The sequence below is a fragment of the Sebastes umbrosus genome, chromosome 22 (genome assembly GCF_015220745.1).
Source record: "Sebastes umbrosus isolate fSebUmb1 chromosome 22, fSebUmb1.pri, whole genome shotgun sequence".
In the NCBI taxonomy this organism is placed as follows: domain Eukaryota; kingdom Metazoa; phylum Chordata; class Actinopteri; order Perciformes; family Sebastidae; genus Sebastes; species Sebastes umbrosus.
In genome coordinates this window covers 8486601-8502183 of record NC_051290.1, presented here as the reverse complement: position 1 = coordinate 8502183, position 15583 = coordinate 8486601, and the positions used below count along the sequence as shown (strand labels likewise).

Below are 15583 nucleotides of genomic sequence, written 5' to 3'. Positions count from 1 at the left end.
CAACACGTAACTGGGCCTTGACCTCTTGGAGGTAGAAGGCCAGTTCCTTCAAAAGTCACATCCACAAAAATAAAGGGCGATTTGAAAATATGCATAACTTACTCTGTAAATCTATATTTTAAGGTTTAGCCTACATGTAAAGTGATATATACGCATTTGTGCATCTATTTCGCATTTGCAGATCGCTTCCTGTGCATTTGTGGACCCGAATGACATTTGTAACTTTCCTCCTGTTTGTTTACAGAATTTTGTCTGATTGGTACCGCAGCAGATCTGTAGATAAGATTTGTAATCCACAGAAGACAATTCACAAATATGTACCATGTTCTGCAAATTTGTGTTGTGTAAAGTCACATCTACAAATGCACAGGAAGCGATCTGCAAATGCGAAATAGATGCACAAATGCGTATATATCACTTTACATGTAAACCTTAAAATATTCGGGTTTCCATTCCAGGCTATGATGCCGTATCTTATGATGCTTTCCAAGACAGCTTGGTAGAAAAGTAACATGATCTTCTGATCCACTCAGTTAGATGAGTAAAGTGTATTTATGCACAAGCTGTTGCTATAATCAGCTAAAAAAAATCAAAGTGCATTGTCATTGAAAAACTTATTTGGTCAATAAAGTATGTGGAGGGGAAATCATTAAACGTTGCTTTTATTTTTTTAAGTCAAAATTGCTTCACTTCCGGTGTTAATCTGGTTAACTTGCTGTAGCTCAGCATCCTGCAGACATGCACACAAATCATGCAGAAACCACATCCCACTGTTATTTACAACCTCTTACTGCTGAGTGCGGAAGTGTTTCGTATTTTGTGTCGTCCATTCAAAGGATTTTGCTCAGGAGGTGTACTAATAGTGTTTTTTTTTATAGTTCTTGAGCTATAGAAGCAGGAAGGGGAAGGAAAGTGGACATTTAATTGGTGTTTTAATTAAATTTGACAAGTTGTGTCAATTAGAAAACGAGAGTCATTCTTGGCCTGAAAACAGTAGTTTGACAGTGAAAAAATTAATCCAAGGTCAAATTAATTTACTATAAATTGCAGATTTGCAAATTGTAACTCAAGGTCCACTTACTAGTTTTTTTTTTTCTTGGGCTTTCAACCACATCTCACAGACTCAGTTGACAGTTTTCTGTTTTCAAATGACCCAAATATAGAACTTTTGTCAAGTCATGAGTCTAGTAAATTCTAGTAACATGTGGTACTCTGACAGCTGGCCGGTTAGCTCAGTTGGTTAGAGCGTCGTGCTAATAACGCGAAGGTCGCGGGTTCGATACCCGTACTGGCCACTGACATTTTTATGCATTGCAACTCCTACTGTCAAAATGTCCTTGAGCAAGGTAAGTGCTTAGGATGAGACACATTTCCTGCATGTACCTGTGTGAACATGACCAATATCATAAAGTTTTTAAACTGAGCAAACACCATTCGCTGAGGAAGACCTTGGGATGTGATTGAAGGCTGTAGGAAATGTAAGAGTACCTCGAGTTCAGATGATTTTACTCAGACTATAACCTCCATATTCCAACAACTCCATTTCATTAAAACCATAAGATGCAGTTGAAAGTGCGGGAAAAAAAGCTACCAAATGAACCTTGAGTTTGATATTTTGTCAAATCCAATTATTTCTCCCGGAGCTGCTGAATTGACATTTCATCTTTTAGAACATAAAATACTTGTTGCCTGACTTGTCTGCAGACTTGACTGAAGTATTCAGACATTAAAGCCAAAGTAGGCAGATAGATTGGAGCAAATATGATTTAAATATATATATATTTTTTTATAAAATGGTTACTTTATCCTGACAGTAGTGCACGAGACAGGTAATCTGAAAAAAATCATGCCTCTCCGGTGTCCTCCGGTGCTCCCAATGGTATCTGCAAGATTTCACTGACCGGAGGAAAACAACCAATCAGAGCTGATCTGGAGCCTTGCCTTCTCTGAGCAGCTGTCAATCACTCGCGAACTCCGATCAAACGGTCAAACTAGGCAGCGCTGATCAAATATGAATCAATATTCTGTTACTGTAATGCCTATTTCTCTCCTCAAATGTTGTCTTTAACATTTTGTAGTGTACTGTTTAGCTGTAAAATGAGAAAGTTTGTGCCCCGGCAAATCGGTTGAGGAAATACCAAGCACCGCCCACCAGCTGGAGCAAACTTTCTCATTTTACAGTCAAACAGTACACTGCAAGATGTTTCTGAAAACATTTGAGGGGAGATGTTTTTTTTAAAGCCTGAAAACAGAGCCATGAGGAGGTGCAGAAGACTACTTTTCTCTCAGAACACTTGAATTACAATACGCTGAAAGGTTATTGTGGAACTTTTGCCCAATGATGCCAAAAAACATTCAGCCTACTGTCACTTTAAGTGCAGACTTCCTAGAGAGCTTGTGAGGCGGCGGACACCCATGACAAAACGGGGTTATGTAACACATTTCAATGAGGCAGCCAAAAGGGACTTGCCTCATAAAAAAAAAAAGACTTTGCAAGCATTCAGACACTGAGGGTCACACAACCATGAAAGGAGAATCCAGTCTGTACTCAAAGACAAGAATGTGAAATGGATCAGTTTAATGCTAAACCAAGCAAGATTTCAACAGCTTTTCATTCAGGCTAGCGCCATAACACAAAAGAGGGATTCCAGAGACAGTAAAACTAACATATTTGTTGTCTAATAACTCGAGAGGGACAAAACTGATATCTTTAGTCCTTGCAGAAGCAACACAAACACTCCACACAGCGTCTTATCAGAGCAGAAAGAGATGCAGAAAAACAAGGATATATCAGATTCTCAGCATTCAAGTAGTGCAGGGGGGGTCAGAAGACGGCAGATCGCAGCATCTAATTCCCCTCTTTCAAACTCAATGTCACAACTGAGACGCAGGCAAGTAACAAAAGAAAAAACAATTAAAACCCTGGGAATTTCTGGAAAACAATCTGAGACAGTACTACAAAAAGGTTTTCTGACAGAACTAAGATACACTTCACATCTCGTTATTACAAAAATATTAATCTTATTCAACTCAAAGCCAACACAGGGAACATGACAGGAGTATAAATTTGTGAGTGAGTCGTTTACAGTGGATCATGCAAGTTGAACTTCAATATATTAAATCCAATAATAGTTAAGTGTTAAGGTCTGAATTGAACGTTTGAAGCGATGAGACTGTTGTGAAATTAAACTATCTTGAGCAGTTTATTTGGTATACAAGTAACGTGACAAACTACGGGAGCAATGCAGATCATGTTGTCCGAGAGCAACGGTGTTTGTATGCACACAAGGAGCTTTGTGTTAACACAAACTTTTAAAAACAGGAAAAAAATAACTCATGTACTAAAGTTACGCAACTTTACAAATTGAACTAACACAACCTTTCATCGTTTCAGAGATGTCTCCACAATATCAAGGATCAATAAAAAATAAAGCACTGGTTATATCTTTTCTGTGAGCGCACATTCACAATGTGCTGCAGGGTGGAGACTCTTGTTGGACGATTCTTCTGTGGCCGGGTTAATTCTGGGGTGGAGGAGGTGGAGGGGCGGGAGGCATGCCAAAGGGGGGCATGCCCGGTACCCCCATCCCCATCATGGTGACGAAGTTGGAAGGGTCCATGGGTGGTGGGGGCGGCGGCGGGGCGTACATCATGCCGGTTGAGCCTGGAGGTGGTGGAGGGGGAGGAGGAGGGGCACCGGGGGGCAACGGGGGCTGGACGCCGGGCGGAGGTGGCACCATGGATGGGGTTCCCATGGGGGGTGGGGGCTGGGCTGCGGAGGCCGCAGGCTGTTGGGGCTGCTGCCATGGAGGCAGGGTGCCGCTGCTGGACGTGGTGGTGGTGGTATCTGCAGGGGAAGGAGGGGGGGGCAGTTGGAGGTTAACTCTTTACCGTCATCAATATGTTCACACTACAACACACACACCAAATCATCACTTCATTGATAGATCACTATTGTGATATGTGGCTCCATGCTTGTGTTCATATCAAACCATTTGCCTACATAACCATACGGAACTGCATCACTGGACATAACAGGCCATCTTCTCTAAATGTGTGAATGTCATCTGATTTGAGCAGAGGATTATGGAAGCTTTAATGTATGCAAAAACACATAAATGAGGATTTGTAGTTACCATAACCAGATTTAGTTATGGTAACTGACCCTGTTCAACTTTTTCCTCAGCAATTCATCAGCAGGTAGAACGTTAATATAAAACTGGAGACAACCAGTCACACAGCAGCTCTTTGTGTTCGGGCAGGTGAACATTAACTTTAGACCCCTGACGGCTCTCTAATATATAGCGTGTTGCTGGTTGCTAGCTAAAGTTGTCTCTCAGTCAGAAACGTAACACCAAAAGTTACTATCAAATTTAAACAAACGTTAGCTAACATTAGCTTGTTGTTGTTGTGACCGTGGGGGAGGAGGAGCGGCTGCCCCGGTAGACTACCAGACATATTAGCATACAAAACGTAACATTAAGGCATACCGGAGTGAGCTTTCCCCTACCGTAGTCTCGCAACATTACAGCAATTTAGAGCCATAAGGACGTCTTGCATCACTTTTAAGTTTTACAGCGTAGTTGCTAAATATATATATAAATATTTCCTTAGAGTGTGGGTCGATCACCCTGTTGTTGATCAGTTCATTTTTATCAATCTGTGGAGCATGACAGCTCGCCATGACCATCCGCTGCATGACTGGAATGCATTTGCCCATCAGGCCTGGATCTATAATCTCCTTCTGTTTTTAGCAAAGTCATGTGATCTTCGGGGAATATTAACATTTTCAATCCATCTGTTCTGCGGTTGGTGCCGTTTACTGCACAACACCTCCTCGTCATCTCTGCTTTAGAGCTTGGCTCTGCTAGACATGCAGTGTTTTCTACTCCCTAGCTGCGCGAGCAGCTCTGTGATGACGTTGCACTGAAACCGGTCTATAACAGCCTATTATTCTCCTGACTCAAACTCTGTTTGGTATTTGGGTCACTCAAATAGTCAGCGCCTAATACAATGGGCAGCACTTCAAACAGAAAAAACATATCTGTACTGCATAGTGAAAAGCACAAACACGGTTTCAGACATTTTGTAGGGTTGTCACAATGTTAAGTAAAAGTAATTATTGCCTATAAAGTGGAGTTGGTATCCAACAATACAGTGCAAATAAAAGTAAAAATGAATTGAGTAGTGTATAAACTGGTTTTACAATATACACAGAACTGTGTATATTGAGTAGAGAATGAAAGAATTGTTTCAAATACAGTTTTTGTGTGGTCTTACTCTGTTGCCAGGGCAGCGGTGTACTGGTTGCCATGCTGCTGGTGGGAGGGGGAGGTGGAGCCTGCTGTTGCCATGGTGGCAGGGGTCCAGAAGGGGGAGGAGGCGGCTGGTTGCTAGGGGGAGGAGGTGGAGGTGGCATCATGCCCATTGGAGGTGGCAGCAGACCTACAAGGAAACCAACAGTTCAGTTTATTCTCCTTGGTATACAACACATGGACAAGTTGGTTTTGTTGCAGATTTCAATCATTTATAATAAACTGATGAGCTTTTAAGTAAATGCAACACTGATATAAAAAAGGAGTTTCTGCATCAGACTGTTTTCATTACAAGGTCGCTCTCCTCCGTGGCATTTCAAGACTTTTCCAGGGCTTGAAGGGATGTTTATTCCTGTAATGTTAATACCGTTAAAACTCCCCAAACCCATAAATGTCAGCTCTTACCCATGGGGTGTCCGTGAGGTCCTGGAGCCTGGCCCATGGGAGGTGGAGGGGGCTGCATCCAGGGGGGAGGCAGGCCATTGGGGTTGGGGGGCATAGGGGGCCCTCCCATGTTGGGCATGGGGGGAGGGTAGCTGTGGTGTCCTCCACCAGGCGCTCCATGCATGCTATGGTAGCTCCTGCTCTCATTATGGCCAGAGTTCATCCAAGGAGGCCGGTTCTGCTGCACACAAACAGTCACCACTTTAACACACTTTTCTACACTAACAGCAGTATGGAATCATGTGTGCTGCCAACTAACCGGTGGGGGCTGGTTGTTGTTTTGTCCTGAGGACCGCTGCCCTCCTCCCTGGTTGCTGGAGTGTCCTCCGCCAGATTGGGGGACCGGAGCCTCCCCTAGCTCAGCCATCAGGGACAGATACTCCTTGTCCATACGAGCCTTGTCCTGGGCTGACTGAGGAGGCTCGCCACCTGTCGCTCTGTGGGCAGCGAATGAGCTACACAAAGCACAACACAAAAGATTTGTAACACTACATAAACAAATTGGACTTTCAGTTTTACATTTTGTGAATTGATCAAATGATCGTCACCTGGTGTATTTGCAGTCAGAGGAGATGTGGCCTGCTCCACCACACTTGGTACAGAGGGTGGTGTTGGTGATGCTGCGGGGCTCAGAGTTCTGCCAAGGACGAAGGATCCTACAGAGACAAACAGGCACATTCTGTCTTCAGTTTCCTAAAGTCCCCCTCTCCAGTGCCCATACATTCATCACCAATGATCTCCAATACTGAAAAGTGCATAAATCTCCACCACTGACCTGTTGTCGTCTTCCCTCAGTGTGCCATTGAGTCTGGCCAGCTCCCTTAGCTGCATCTTTCGTAGGTCATTCTGATCCTCAGGTGTCTCAATGCCTTGCTTCAGAATGTTGCGAATCTGTGGACACAAATTCAGCATTCATTTACTATACATAATGTACAGTCCCATAGGCACAATGAATACAGTTGTGTACACAAGTTGTGACATCTAATAGGAGTATATGATACATGGAAACAGTTGAGGCGATCTAACCTGCTCCACAGCTTTCTTGACGTTCTCCATTGTGTTGGCGGTGACCAGGGCATGCAGAGGCTCATCTTCCCCCGGCAGCATCTGTCCATCCTTTCGGCCGACCTTCCCCTCCTTCACAGAACCTTTACCCCGGATCATGATCTTGGCACAGCACTCCTTCTCAATGTTCTTCAGCGTATTACCACTGGTAAAACAGAACAGGGAAAAAGCGAGAAGTTAAGCTCACTTTCAACTCCAATGGTTGTTAAAAAAAAATGCAGTATGATGGTAACATTAAGTCTAATTTACCGTGGCCCGATTAGCAGACCAACAAAGTTGATTTCAGGGTATTCATCTTGGGGGATCATAACTTTGTCGTTGACTCTGGTGGCTGGAGGCCTGTGGGAAAGAAATACAAGATTAACATTTACTAGGAGCAATGAACAGCTTTCTGATTCTCCTAAAAAAAAACTATTATAACTATTATTCCACCATATAGACCTTTATATATTAACACCATCAGCCCTTTACCACTACAGGAACTTAACCAGTAACCTGGATATTCCCCCTAATGTGAACCTTTTGAAGATTTGCTTGTGCTTCCACTGAATTTTCAATTTTCTGATGTAATTAAAAGGCTACACCAGGGTACATTATCATTTTTATGCCATTTGGTAGTGAAAAACTTCAGATATTGTTATTGATTTCAATCACATTTTGCCAGCACAAGCCTGCCAGTCTGTATCAAACAAAAAGCATAACTCAAAAAAATGATCACCTCTCCAACTAATTTGTAGAATTTCAGACTATTGCATCATCATTTTACAACTTGCATGGACCTCATGGAACAGTCTGTGGTCACAACACTGAGAAAATGTGCCCTTTATTATACAAGTTATATTAACACAGACTGTGTCTTTAGCCAAAAAATGTGGAAAACAAATCGTACTTGTAGTCAGCAGGAGGCTTGAAGTCAGGGTTGAGTCCAACCATCTCAGTGATGAGGGAGTGACGCTCCTCCTCGATCTTCTTTCGTGTGCGATACTCGCGGGTGTTTAACCTCTTGCCCTCGCTGTTGTAGATGGGCTCCGGAGAGGGAGACCTGAAAACGGCAGACAAAAGACAAGAAAGACATCATCGATACCTTTCTAGAAGTGGAGCTCTGTCATTAACAATCACACAGGCTCCCTACAGCTAACTAAGACTTTAAGAATTTCAAATCTTCATTAGGAATTTTTCAATCAAGGGTTACTGACATGTCTTAGAAACAATGTTAAATTTAAAAAACAGTTTTGGAAATTTGGATCTACTGAGAGAATTCTCAGATAGACTATGAGACTTATGGCCAGTGCAAGAGCAAACTCAAAACGAAAAGAAAATTATTTAGGAACTCTGCACTGACATTTCAAAGGCTAGAGTCCATTCTTTCATACAATTCAGGGTAAAAAAAAAAGGGGGCAACCAAAGCTGTTTAGTGGTAATTAACCCAATACACTGGAGGGGTATCAACCACAAAGAATAAAACAATGACATGGCCATAACTAAACCTGCATACAGGATTGTTGGCCTACAAGAAAGGAAAGTTGGGAGGTAAGAAAAAGAAACCAAAGCAAAATTCGCAATCCTAAGCAGAAACGCTGGCTTTGAGAGTTGCTTGGTGTTGGCGTGGCGGAAGAGGTCCGTACCTCCCCTTGGATGCTGAAAACCTGTGTTGCTGCGTTAAGGAGGCTCTGTGCTTGAAAAAGGGTTAGGTTGATGTGGGGTAATTTGGGTTAGAGAAAAGGAATTAAGATTAGATATCCACCTTTTCCTATGCTCTCCCAACAGAGAGCCACATTTGTGTTCATGTGATGTGAGGAGTGAGGGGGAAAAAAATAGGTTTTTCCTTTTAAGCTTCAAACTTCCAACGGTGACAACCTGAAACACCCCCAGCTGGTTCTGTCACATTAGACTGGGGACGGATTTATAAGAGTGCTGCAGCTCTGCAATCAACTTTTTGGTTGCTGTGGAGATGTCTGATTATGAAGAGAAACTCTATACAGTGTACAGGCGACAGGGACTCTAGCTAACAAAGGTCAACTTCACACACTCTTGAGAGTGAGCCACGTCCTGTGGGAACAGACCCTTATGGAAACTATGTTATAAGCTGGCCACTGCTTTTCCAGACCACATACAATTCTGGCAGTTTTCATCCAGATCTCAAGAGTCCAGAGGGGAAACTGGAACATGCCCCTTTCCCCCTGGGTGGAAATGTTTAAAGCCACATTACGGGAAAAACCAGAGATGACAAATCCTTTGTTGAGTCTAGACCAAAACCTATTGATCACTGGTATGTTATCGTGAAGGCTACAGGCCACGAGCTCAATCATCACTGGCAAAAAAGTTATAGAATATCCAGTAAGTGAAAAAAAGTCAGGAAAGGCAATGTCAATTGATGGGACTTGTGTGAGCCTTTGGGTACCAACTAACTTTTCCAAAAGAGCCAATTCATCTGAACGATTTCAAGTGGAATACTAACAAGATATGAAGTACTCAATGCTAAAAAAAAAAATCATTTACATAGAGTAAGGTGTTTTGACCCAAACCTGTTTCAGAGGAAAACCTTTATACATTATGCATCATATATGTATTCATATATTCACATAGCACTCTACATCAGACACATAGAACAAGCAGTGGGTGAAACCATGATGCATAAATACTAGAAGGCTAAACAACTCCACTTAACTGGCAAGTAAGATGAGAAATAATCCGATAAAAAGATGCAAATATTCAAGAGTTATCTTTGTTCTGGAAGTGGTTTGCTAAACTGTCTCAGCTGAAATAAATCTCAACTCAGCTTACATTGACCTATGTAGAGCATTCATAACCCCCCGTCCCTTCCACTACACACTATCCCCTACAAAACTATTTGCTATTCAGTTATTTGTTGTTTTTTTTTATCCAAGATTGAAACACTGTTTTTCATTACATAATAATGAAACTGAGATCCTATAAACAATTAGTTTGATTAAAAAATAAATAATTGAATTGTTTTCACTGACATCTAATTGCTCCAAATGTCCCGCCATATAAGTTTTTACTTTGGCCAATCGTTTCATGAAATATTTCTAATTCAATTTAATTTAAAATTATTTCAATTTCATAAATTGAAAAAAAGAGTATTTAGATGTAATTGCAAACAGTCTCATTGTCTTGGGGAAAAAAATATATGCATATATCTGATTTCAAAAACAGCTATATTACTAGAGATGATCTACATTTTTTTTAATATAAAATCAATAGGGTAAAATTGTTGCACTCCACATTTTAAAATTGATGTCATTATGATGTCCCAATTTAGGTAACCCTACTTATCTTTACTTCACATAAATTATTTGAATAGACCTATGTATAAAATGTACAATTACCAATTCAGAATAAGCTATCCATAAATGTAAAAACTGCAAAAGCTACCAGTAAATACACAATAATGTATGCTTACTGGTGATGGAATGGGGAGTAGTCTGAGAGCTTTATAAATATATTAATGTAGATCAATTCTCCTCTAGCACTACAAAACATTTTAAACAATGTTGCCCTTGACTTTGGAGTTAGCTAACTAAACTCTACATCTGCCAGCTAACACTACTATGGAATCTGAGATTTAGCCTAACAACCACACATATACTGAAAATCAACATTTGTCTTCCAAAAGTCAAGAAGGTAGAGAAAATGTTACTGTTCATGGGTTTAATCTTTTTCCGACCTGTCCTCAGGGTTAACAGGGATTCCCAGGTCTCCTGTACGCAGTTTACGAGTCAGGTCTTCAATCTGCAGTTGGACTGGAAGAATTCAGGTTAGGAAAGAAAAACAAGGATGGAGAGAAATGTGGTTAACACAACAACATCAGAGAGACAACGCTCTGCACATTAGAGCACTGTCTCAAACATTACTGAGGTAAAGACAAATGGTGAGTCTGTTAAAAATAAAGGGAGATCAAATGTACATCTGGTAAGACTCTAAAGCATGAAACCACTTACTCATATCTGAGGACAGCAGAAAAACATTACCCAATATGTTCTAGAGGTCATTTACATTAGCATAAACCAGACTAACCTTTTCTATGACAATGATTAAACAGGGCAACATATCAGTAAATGTCTAGACCTTGATTCCTAAAAATGCCTGCCAAAGCATTAATATTTCAAACCTATGTGGTGTTTTTCTTCACATACTGCATATTGTGTTTAACGGCTTTGGCATTTTAAGGACACATCAGGTCTAAAAATCACTGATTGGTCTATTTCTTTTGCACGTTTTCAATAACAAAAAAAGGTGATTGTAGTCACTCTTTGCACTCCACAGATCAAACACTGAGGGGCAGCAGTGACAGAGACAAAATTACATTTAGAAGGCAATGAAAAAATAAATCAATCAGTCGTCCCATGCACATAATGAAAGCTGTAATGAAATACCCCCCAAACACAGAGATTCACTGGTCACTGAAACAATTACTCTGGATTATAGAGATGAATACAGGCCCTGTGAGTTGTGGTTCACAGCAATTTCATCTTAAAAACGCTTCCCTTGGATTGTTTTAGGGGATCTACTGAATGAGCAAAGGAAACGAGAAGTGTGACCAACAGAAGGTGGGCACAAATGAATGTTTACATACCAAGGAAGAACAACCATTACCAATGAGTGAACAGAATCAATAACGATGTCAGTTATTGAAAAAAAAGGACGTTTCTGCTTCAGAACACCCTGTTGAGGGCCTGTGAAGGCAGTTTGTTGGTGCTACACTGCTGCTGGAAGGCATTTGTGGTTAAAACAATTTGTTTCACATGTTTTTTGTTGTTGTTACAGGCCAAACTAAGAGCACAATAACAGCGATCAAGTGTTTCACATTTTGCAATGCCCACTAAATCAACTGGTTGATTAATTTAAATCTGTTGGATCAATTTGCCATTGAAGCAGCATTGCTCACACTTTGACCAATATAAACAGAAGCACACTTTGGCATGTTAGGACATTATGAGTAACGCCTCCATGCACAGGAACAATACTGATGATGTGTAGGGGATCAAGCAAGACGGGTGAGAAGTGACCTGCAGCTCAGGACAGATATCAGCAAGCAGTGGTGTTTAATCATCTATCTCAAACTCTTCTTGCTAATGGGTGCCCAATGGTATGCAAACCATAAGACCACAGAGACAGTTGCCACAGCAGAACCACATTTCGTCCATTAAAAGAGAAATAACCTTAATTAACACTTTATATCATCAAGTTATAATCATTGCTCATTGGAAATGATTGCTTTGTCTCAACAGTTGGAGCAAAATTAGACATTTTCCCATTTTGTGCAACATAGTAATATCACTGTCAAATACATTGGAATTATGATTGAAAGTTTTAAAGTTAGTAATGCGTCTAGTGGGTGTCTTTAAAGAGCTCTAACTGTTGGGAATTCAGCAAACGGGACATAAATGTAAAATTAATATTGGTATGCACCATGTAAGAAAACTAGAACCTCAAACAGATGTAATTAATAAGACATTATTAAACATTTATATATTACAATAATATGGCATCTTTAGTTATTAAAAGACTGACTTCTTTATTTTAATTAAATATTTACCTATATAGGCTCTCTCCTGGTCCCGGGTCAGTCCAGGAGGAATAACAGTGGGCATGCCCGGTATGACTGTCTTCTGATCAGGCGTCTCGCTGCTCCATCGACTCTTCTTCCTTGATTTCTTCAGACCGAAATCTACCGAGAGAAACGATGGGATATTATCCATGTTGGTTGTAGCTTAGATGTGTGACGTTAACGGGGATGTAGATAAATTAAAGCACCACTCAACATGATCTTGCTTATCAACAGGAAAAGGAAAGAGGTGACGACCCATAGGTAGCCACAAGAAGCTAGACTAAATATAGGAATACCCTGATTTTTTAAAAGCCAAATGTCTCCATTTGGCCAACTACCGTTAAGCTCTTGACATGATTTACAAAACTAAAGTTAGGTTTTATGTAAAATGAGTTCAATAACAAAATAACGTTGACTCCAAGATTGAAACACTGTTTTTCATTACATAATAATGAAACTGAGATCCTATAAACAATTGGTTTGATTAAAAAATAAATAATAATATAAAAAGCAAAATGTAAACACTCAACTCAAGGGTAGAAAAAAAAAGTTTTTTTTGGTCAAACTTCTGTTTCCACAGTAGTCAAGAAGGAACTGTAACATTATTTTTCCACTAACAATTGTTAAATTTCCGGCCATATAATTTTTTCACTTTGGCCAATCGTTTTCATGCTATACGTCTTTGAAAATGTATTTTTATTTCAATTTAGTGTAAAGTAAGTGGTATATTGAATTTATAGTGTAAAGTAAGTGGTATATAGTATGTATAGTGTAAAGTAAGTGTATATAGGATGTATAGTGTAAAATAAGTGGTATATAGGATGTATAGTGTAAAGTAAGTGTATATAGGATGTATAGTGTAAAATATGTGTATATAGGATGTGTGGTGTAAAGTAAGTGTTATATGGGGTGTATAGTGAAAAGTAAGTGGTATATAGGATGTATAGTGTAAAGTAAGTGTTATATGGGATGTATAGTGTAAAGTAAGTGTTATATGGGGTGTATAGTGAAAAGTAAGTGGTATATAGGATGTATAGTGTAAAGTAAGTGCATATAGGATGTATAGTGTAAAGTAAGTGTATAGTGTAAAGTAAGTGTATAGTGTAAAGTAAGTGTGTAGTGTAAAGTAAGTGTATAGGGTAAAGTAAGTGTATATAGGATGTATAGTGTAAAGTAAGTGTATAGGATGTGTAGTGTAAAGTAAGTGTATAGGATGTATAGTGTAAAGTAAGTGTAAAGTGTAAAGTAAGTGTATATAGGATGTATAGTGTATAAGATGTATAGTGTATAGGATGTGTAAAGTGCGCCAGTGGTCCTCATAGTTCTCATATGGGGGTCAGTCTTGGTTGTGGAGCCTGATGGCTACCAGCATGAAGGACTGACCCGGGCGCTTTGTGTTGTGCCATGTGAGCAAACTCCAACACTGGAAGAGGATAACCGTAAGCTACCGTTAGCCACTAGCTAACACGTCTCTGCTAACTAGCATTAGCTTGTCTGTCTCCATTTGGCGTCAGCTCGAGGCTTTGAGCGGGGCCTTTAGCTCCATGCTAGTTAGCCACATTAGCTCCCTAGCTTTAACGCTGTCCGCATTTCCAGCCTCTTTAAGCGCGTTATAAACTCACCTGGTTTGGCCATCCCGCCTCCTGCAGCCGGTTGCTGTGGAACCTGCGCCGCAAAACCTGCCCCCGCACCGGGGTTGAACTGTATCTGCGGTTGCGGGAACGTGGCGCTGGGCATCGGCGGCTGGAAGGTCTGTAAGGACGGAGGGAAGGCAGCGGGAGGACCGGGCGTCGGCATCAGGCCGTTTCCAGCAGCTCCGGGCCCGGCGTCAAAGCCTCGCTTAGCGCCGATACTCGGGTGCAACTTCCCTAAAGGAGTTGCGTTTGCGCCCGTAGCCATTTCCTCAGGTATAAACGAGTTTAAATACAGAAACAATGGAAGAAATAACAGTCCTCCTTCACATCACTTTAATCAAAATGGCGCCCAACGGAAAACCACAAAGGATGATTCCATGGCCGTTGGGAGGGGGATGATCCGTTATAGTTTAAAGCATTCCTATTGGTCAGATTAAGCCCCGCCCCTCCCCATAGGTCGTTTTCTATTGGGCGACGTCATCCTCATTCTGAAAGCTGATTGGTTCTTATACAATCAATCACCCTTATGTTTCTACCCTCCCACAACAAGCCCAATAAGCTTACCCACTACTGATATGTTGGGGCACTGATTATTAATATTAACTATAACTATAACTATAACTATTAACTAAATATTCACAAGTGTGATGGAATTTTCCATCAATTCCTCTCTTATTGGTAGAAAGGTCAGAGTGTTTGTCAGAGTGTCCCTCTGTTGACATTCTTGGGTTGGAGTCCTGTCTAGAGGAGCCACCCTTATCTGTACAGCTGTGCCTGTAGTGGAGACCATAGAGCCAGTCACTAGGGCAACCAGGGTCAGAGATGCCAGAGGAACGGAGTAAGTCAAAACATGATAAGGGGTAAGACACTGAGCACCAGGGAGGAAGGGCAGAGTTGTGAGGCCTTCACGCAGAGAGCATCTATTGTGGAGACCTGACAATTCTCCTTGATCAAGCTTCAATAAACCTTCTTTTGTAAGACATCATCAGCTCCGGACCTCTTCCTTCCAAAGATAACTTGTATATCAATTATTCCACCACAACAAGTATGCACTTTTATGAAAATATTCTTTTATATTATCTGGCTTTACAGATGAAATGTGTTGTTTATATCATGTTTATTTTTGTTTATAGCTTATATTGTATATTGGTAAAATTGAAAAAAAAAATTATTCTTATTTTATTCTAACGTTTTTATCTATTCTTTGTTATTATACTGCTTATTTGCACCAACAGAACCAAAGCAAATTCCTAGTGTATACCCTTACACCTGGCAATAAACACAATTCTGATTCTGATTCTGATTCTAAATTTCAAAGCACTTTATATACCATCAGTGCTAATAAAATCCAAACACAAAAAATAATAGTATTTACAACAGTGGGCAAGCATTTAATACAGCTTATCAAGGATTAGACTAAAAGGTCCCATATTGTAAAAAAATAGAATTTCATGTCTTTTATATTATAAAGCAGGTTTAAGTGATATATAAATACTGTGAAAGTATCAAATCACTCAATCCACAGATAAATTACACACAGCCCATATTCAGAA

At 40.5% G+C, this 15583-nt stretch overlaps 1 protein-coding gene and 1 non-coding gene across 3 annotated transcripts; one reads left to right on the top strand and one right to left on the bottom strand.

The window, feature by feature from the left end:
* The first annotated feature begins 1221 nt into the window (after positions 1–1221).
* Positions 1222–1295, top strand: trnai-aau. The gene has a single exon. It is a non-coding gene; the product is annotated as a tRNA-Ile (tRNA).
* A 1261-nt stretch (positions 1296–2556) lies between these two features.
* On the bottom strand, positions 2557–14410 carry sf1 (splicing factor 1). Of its 2 annotated transcripts, none has more exons than XM_037758646.1 (12): positions 14019–14410; positions 12385–12516; positions 10513–10588; positions 7714–7866; positions 7074–7163; positions 6786–6969; positions 6535–6650; positions 6308–6415; positions 6019–6214; positions 5721–5937; positions 5281–5445; positions 2557–3847 (listed from the first exon to the last, which is right to left on the bottom strand). In XM_037758646.1, exons 1-12 carry the CDS (start codon positions 14293–14295, stop codon positions 3519–3521), a joined length of 2043 nt encoding a protein of 680 aa, XP_037614574.1. In that variant the 5' UTR covers positions 14296–14410; the 3' UTR covers positions 2557–3518. The 2 variants fall into 2 exon arrangements, with proteins under 2 accessions (XP_037614574.1, XP_037614573.1); XM_037758645.1 differs by having other exon boundaries at positions 5721–5940; positions 14019–14409.
* Between the last annotated feature and the right edge of the window lie 1173 nt (positions 14411–15583).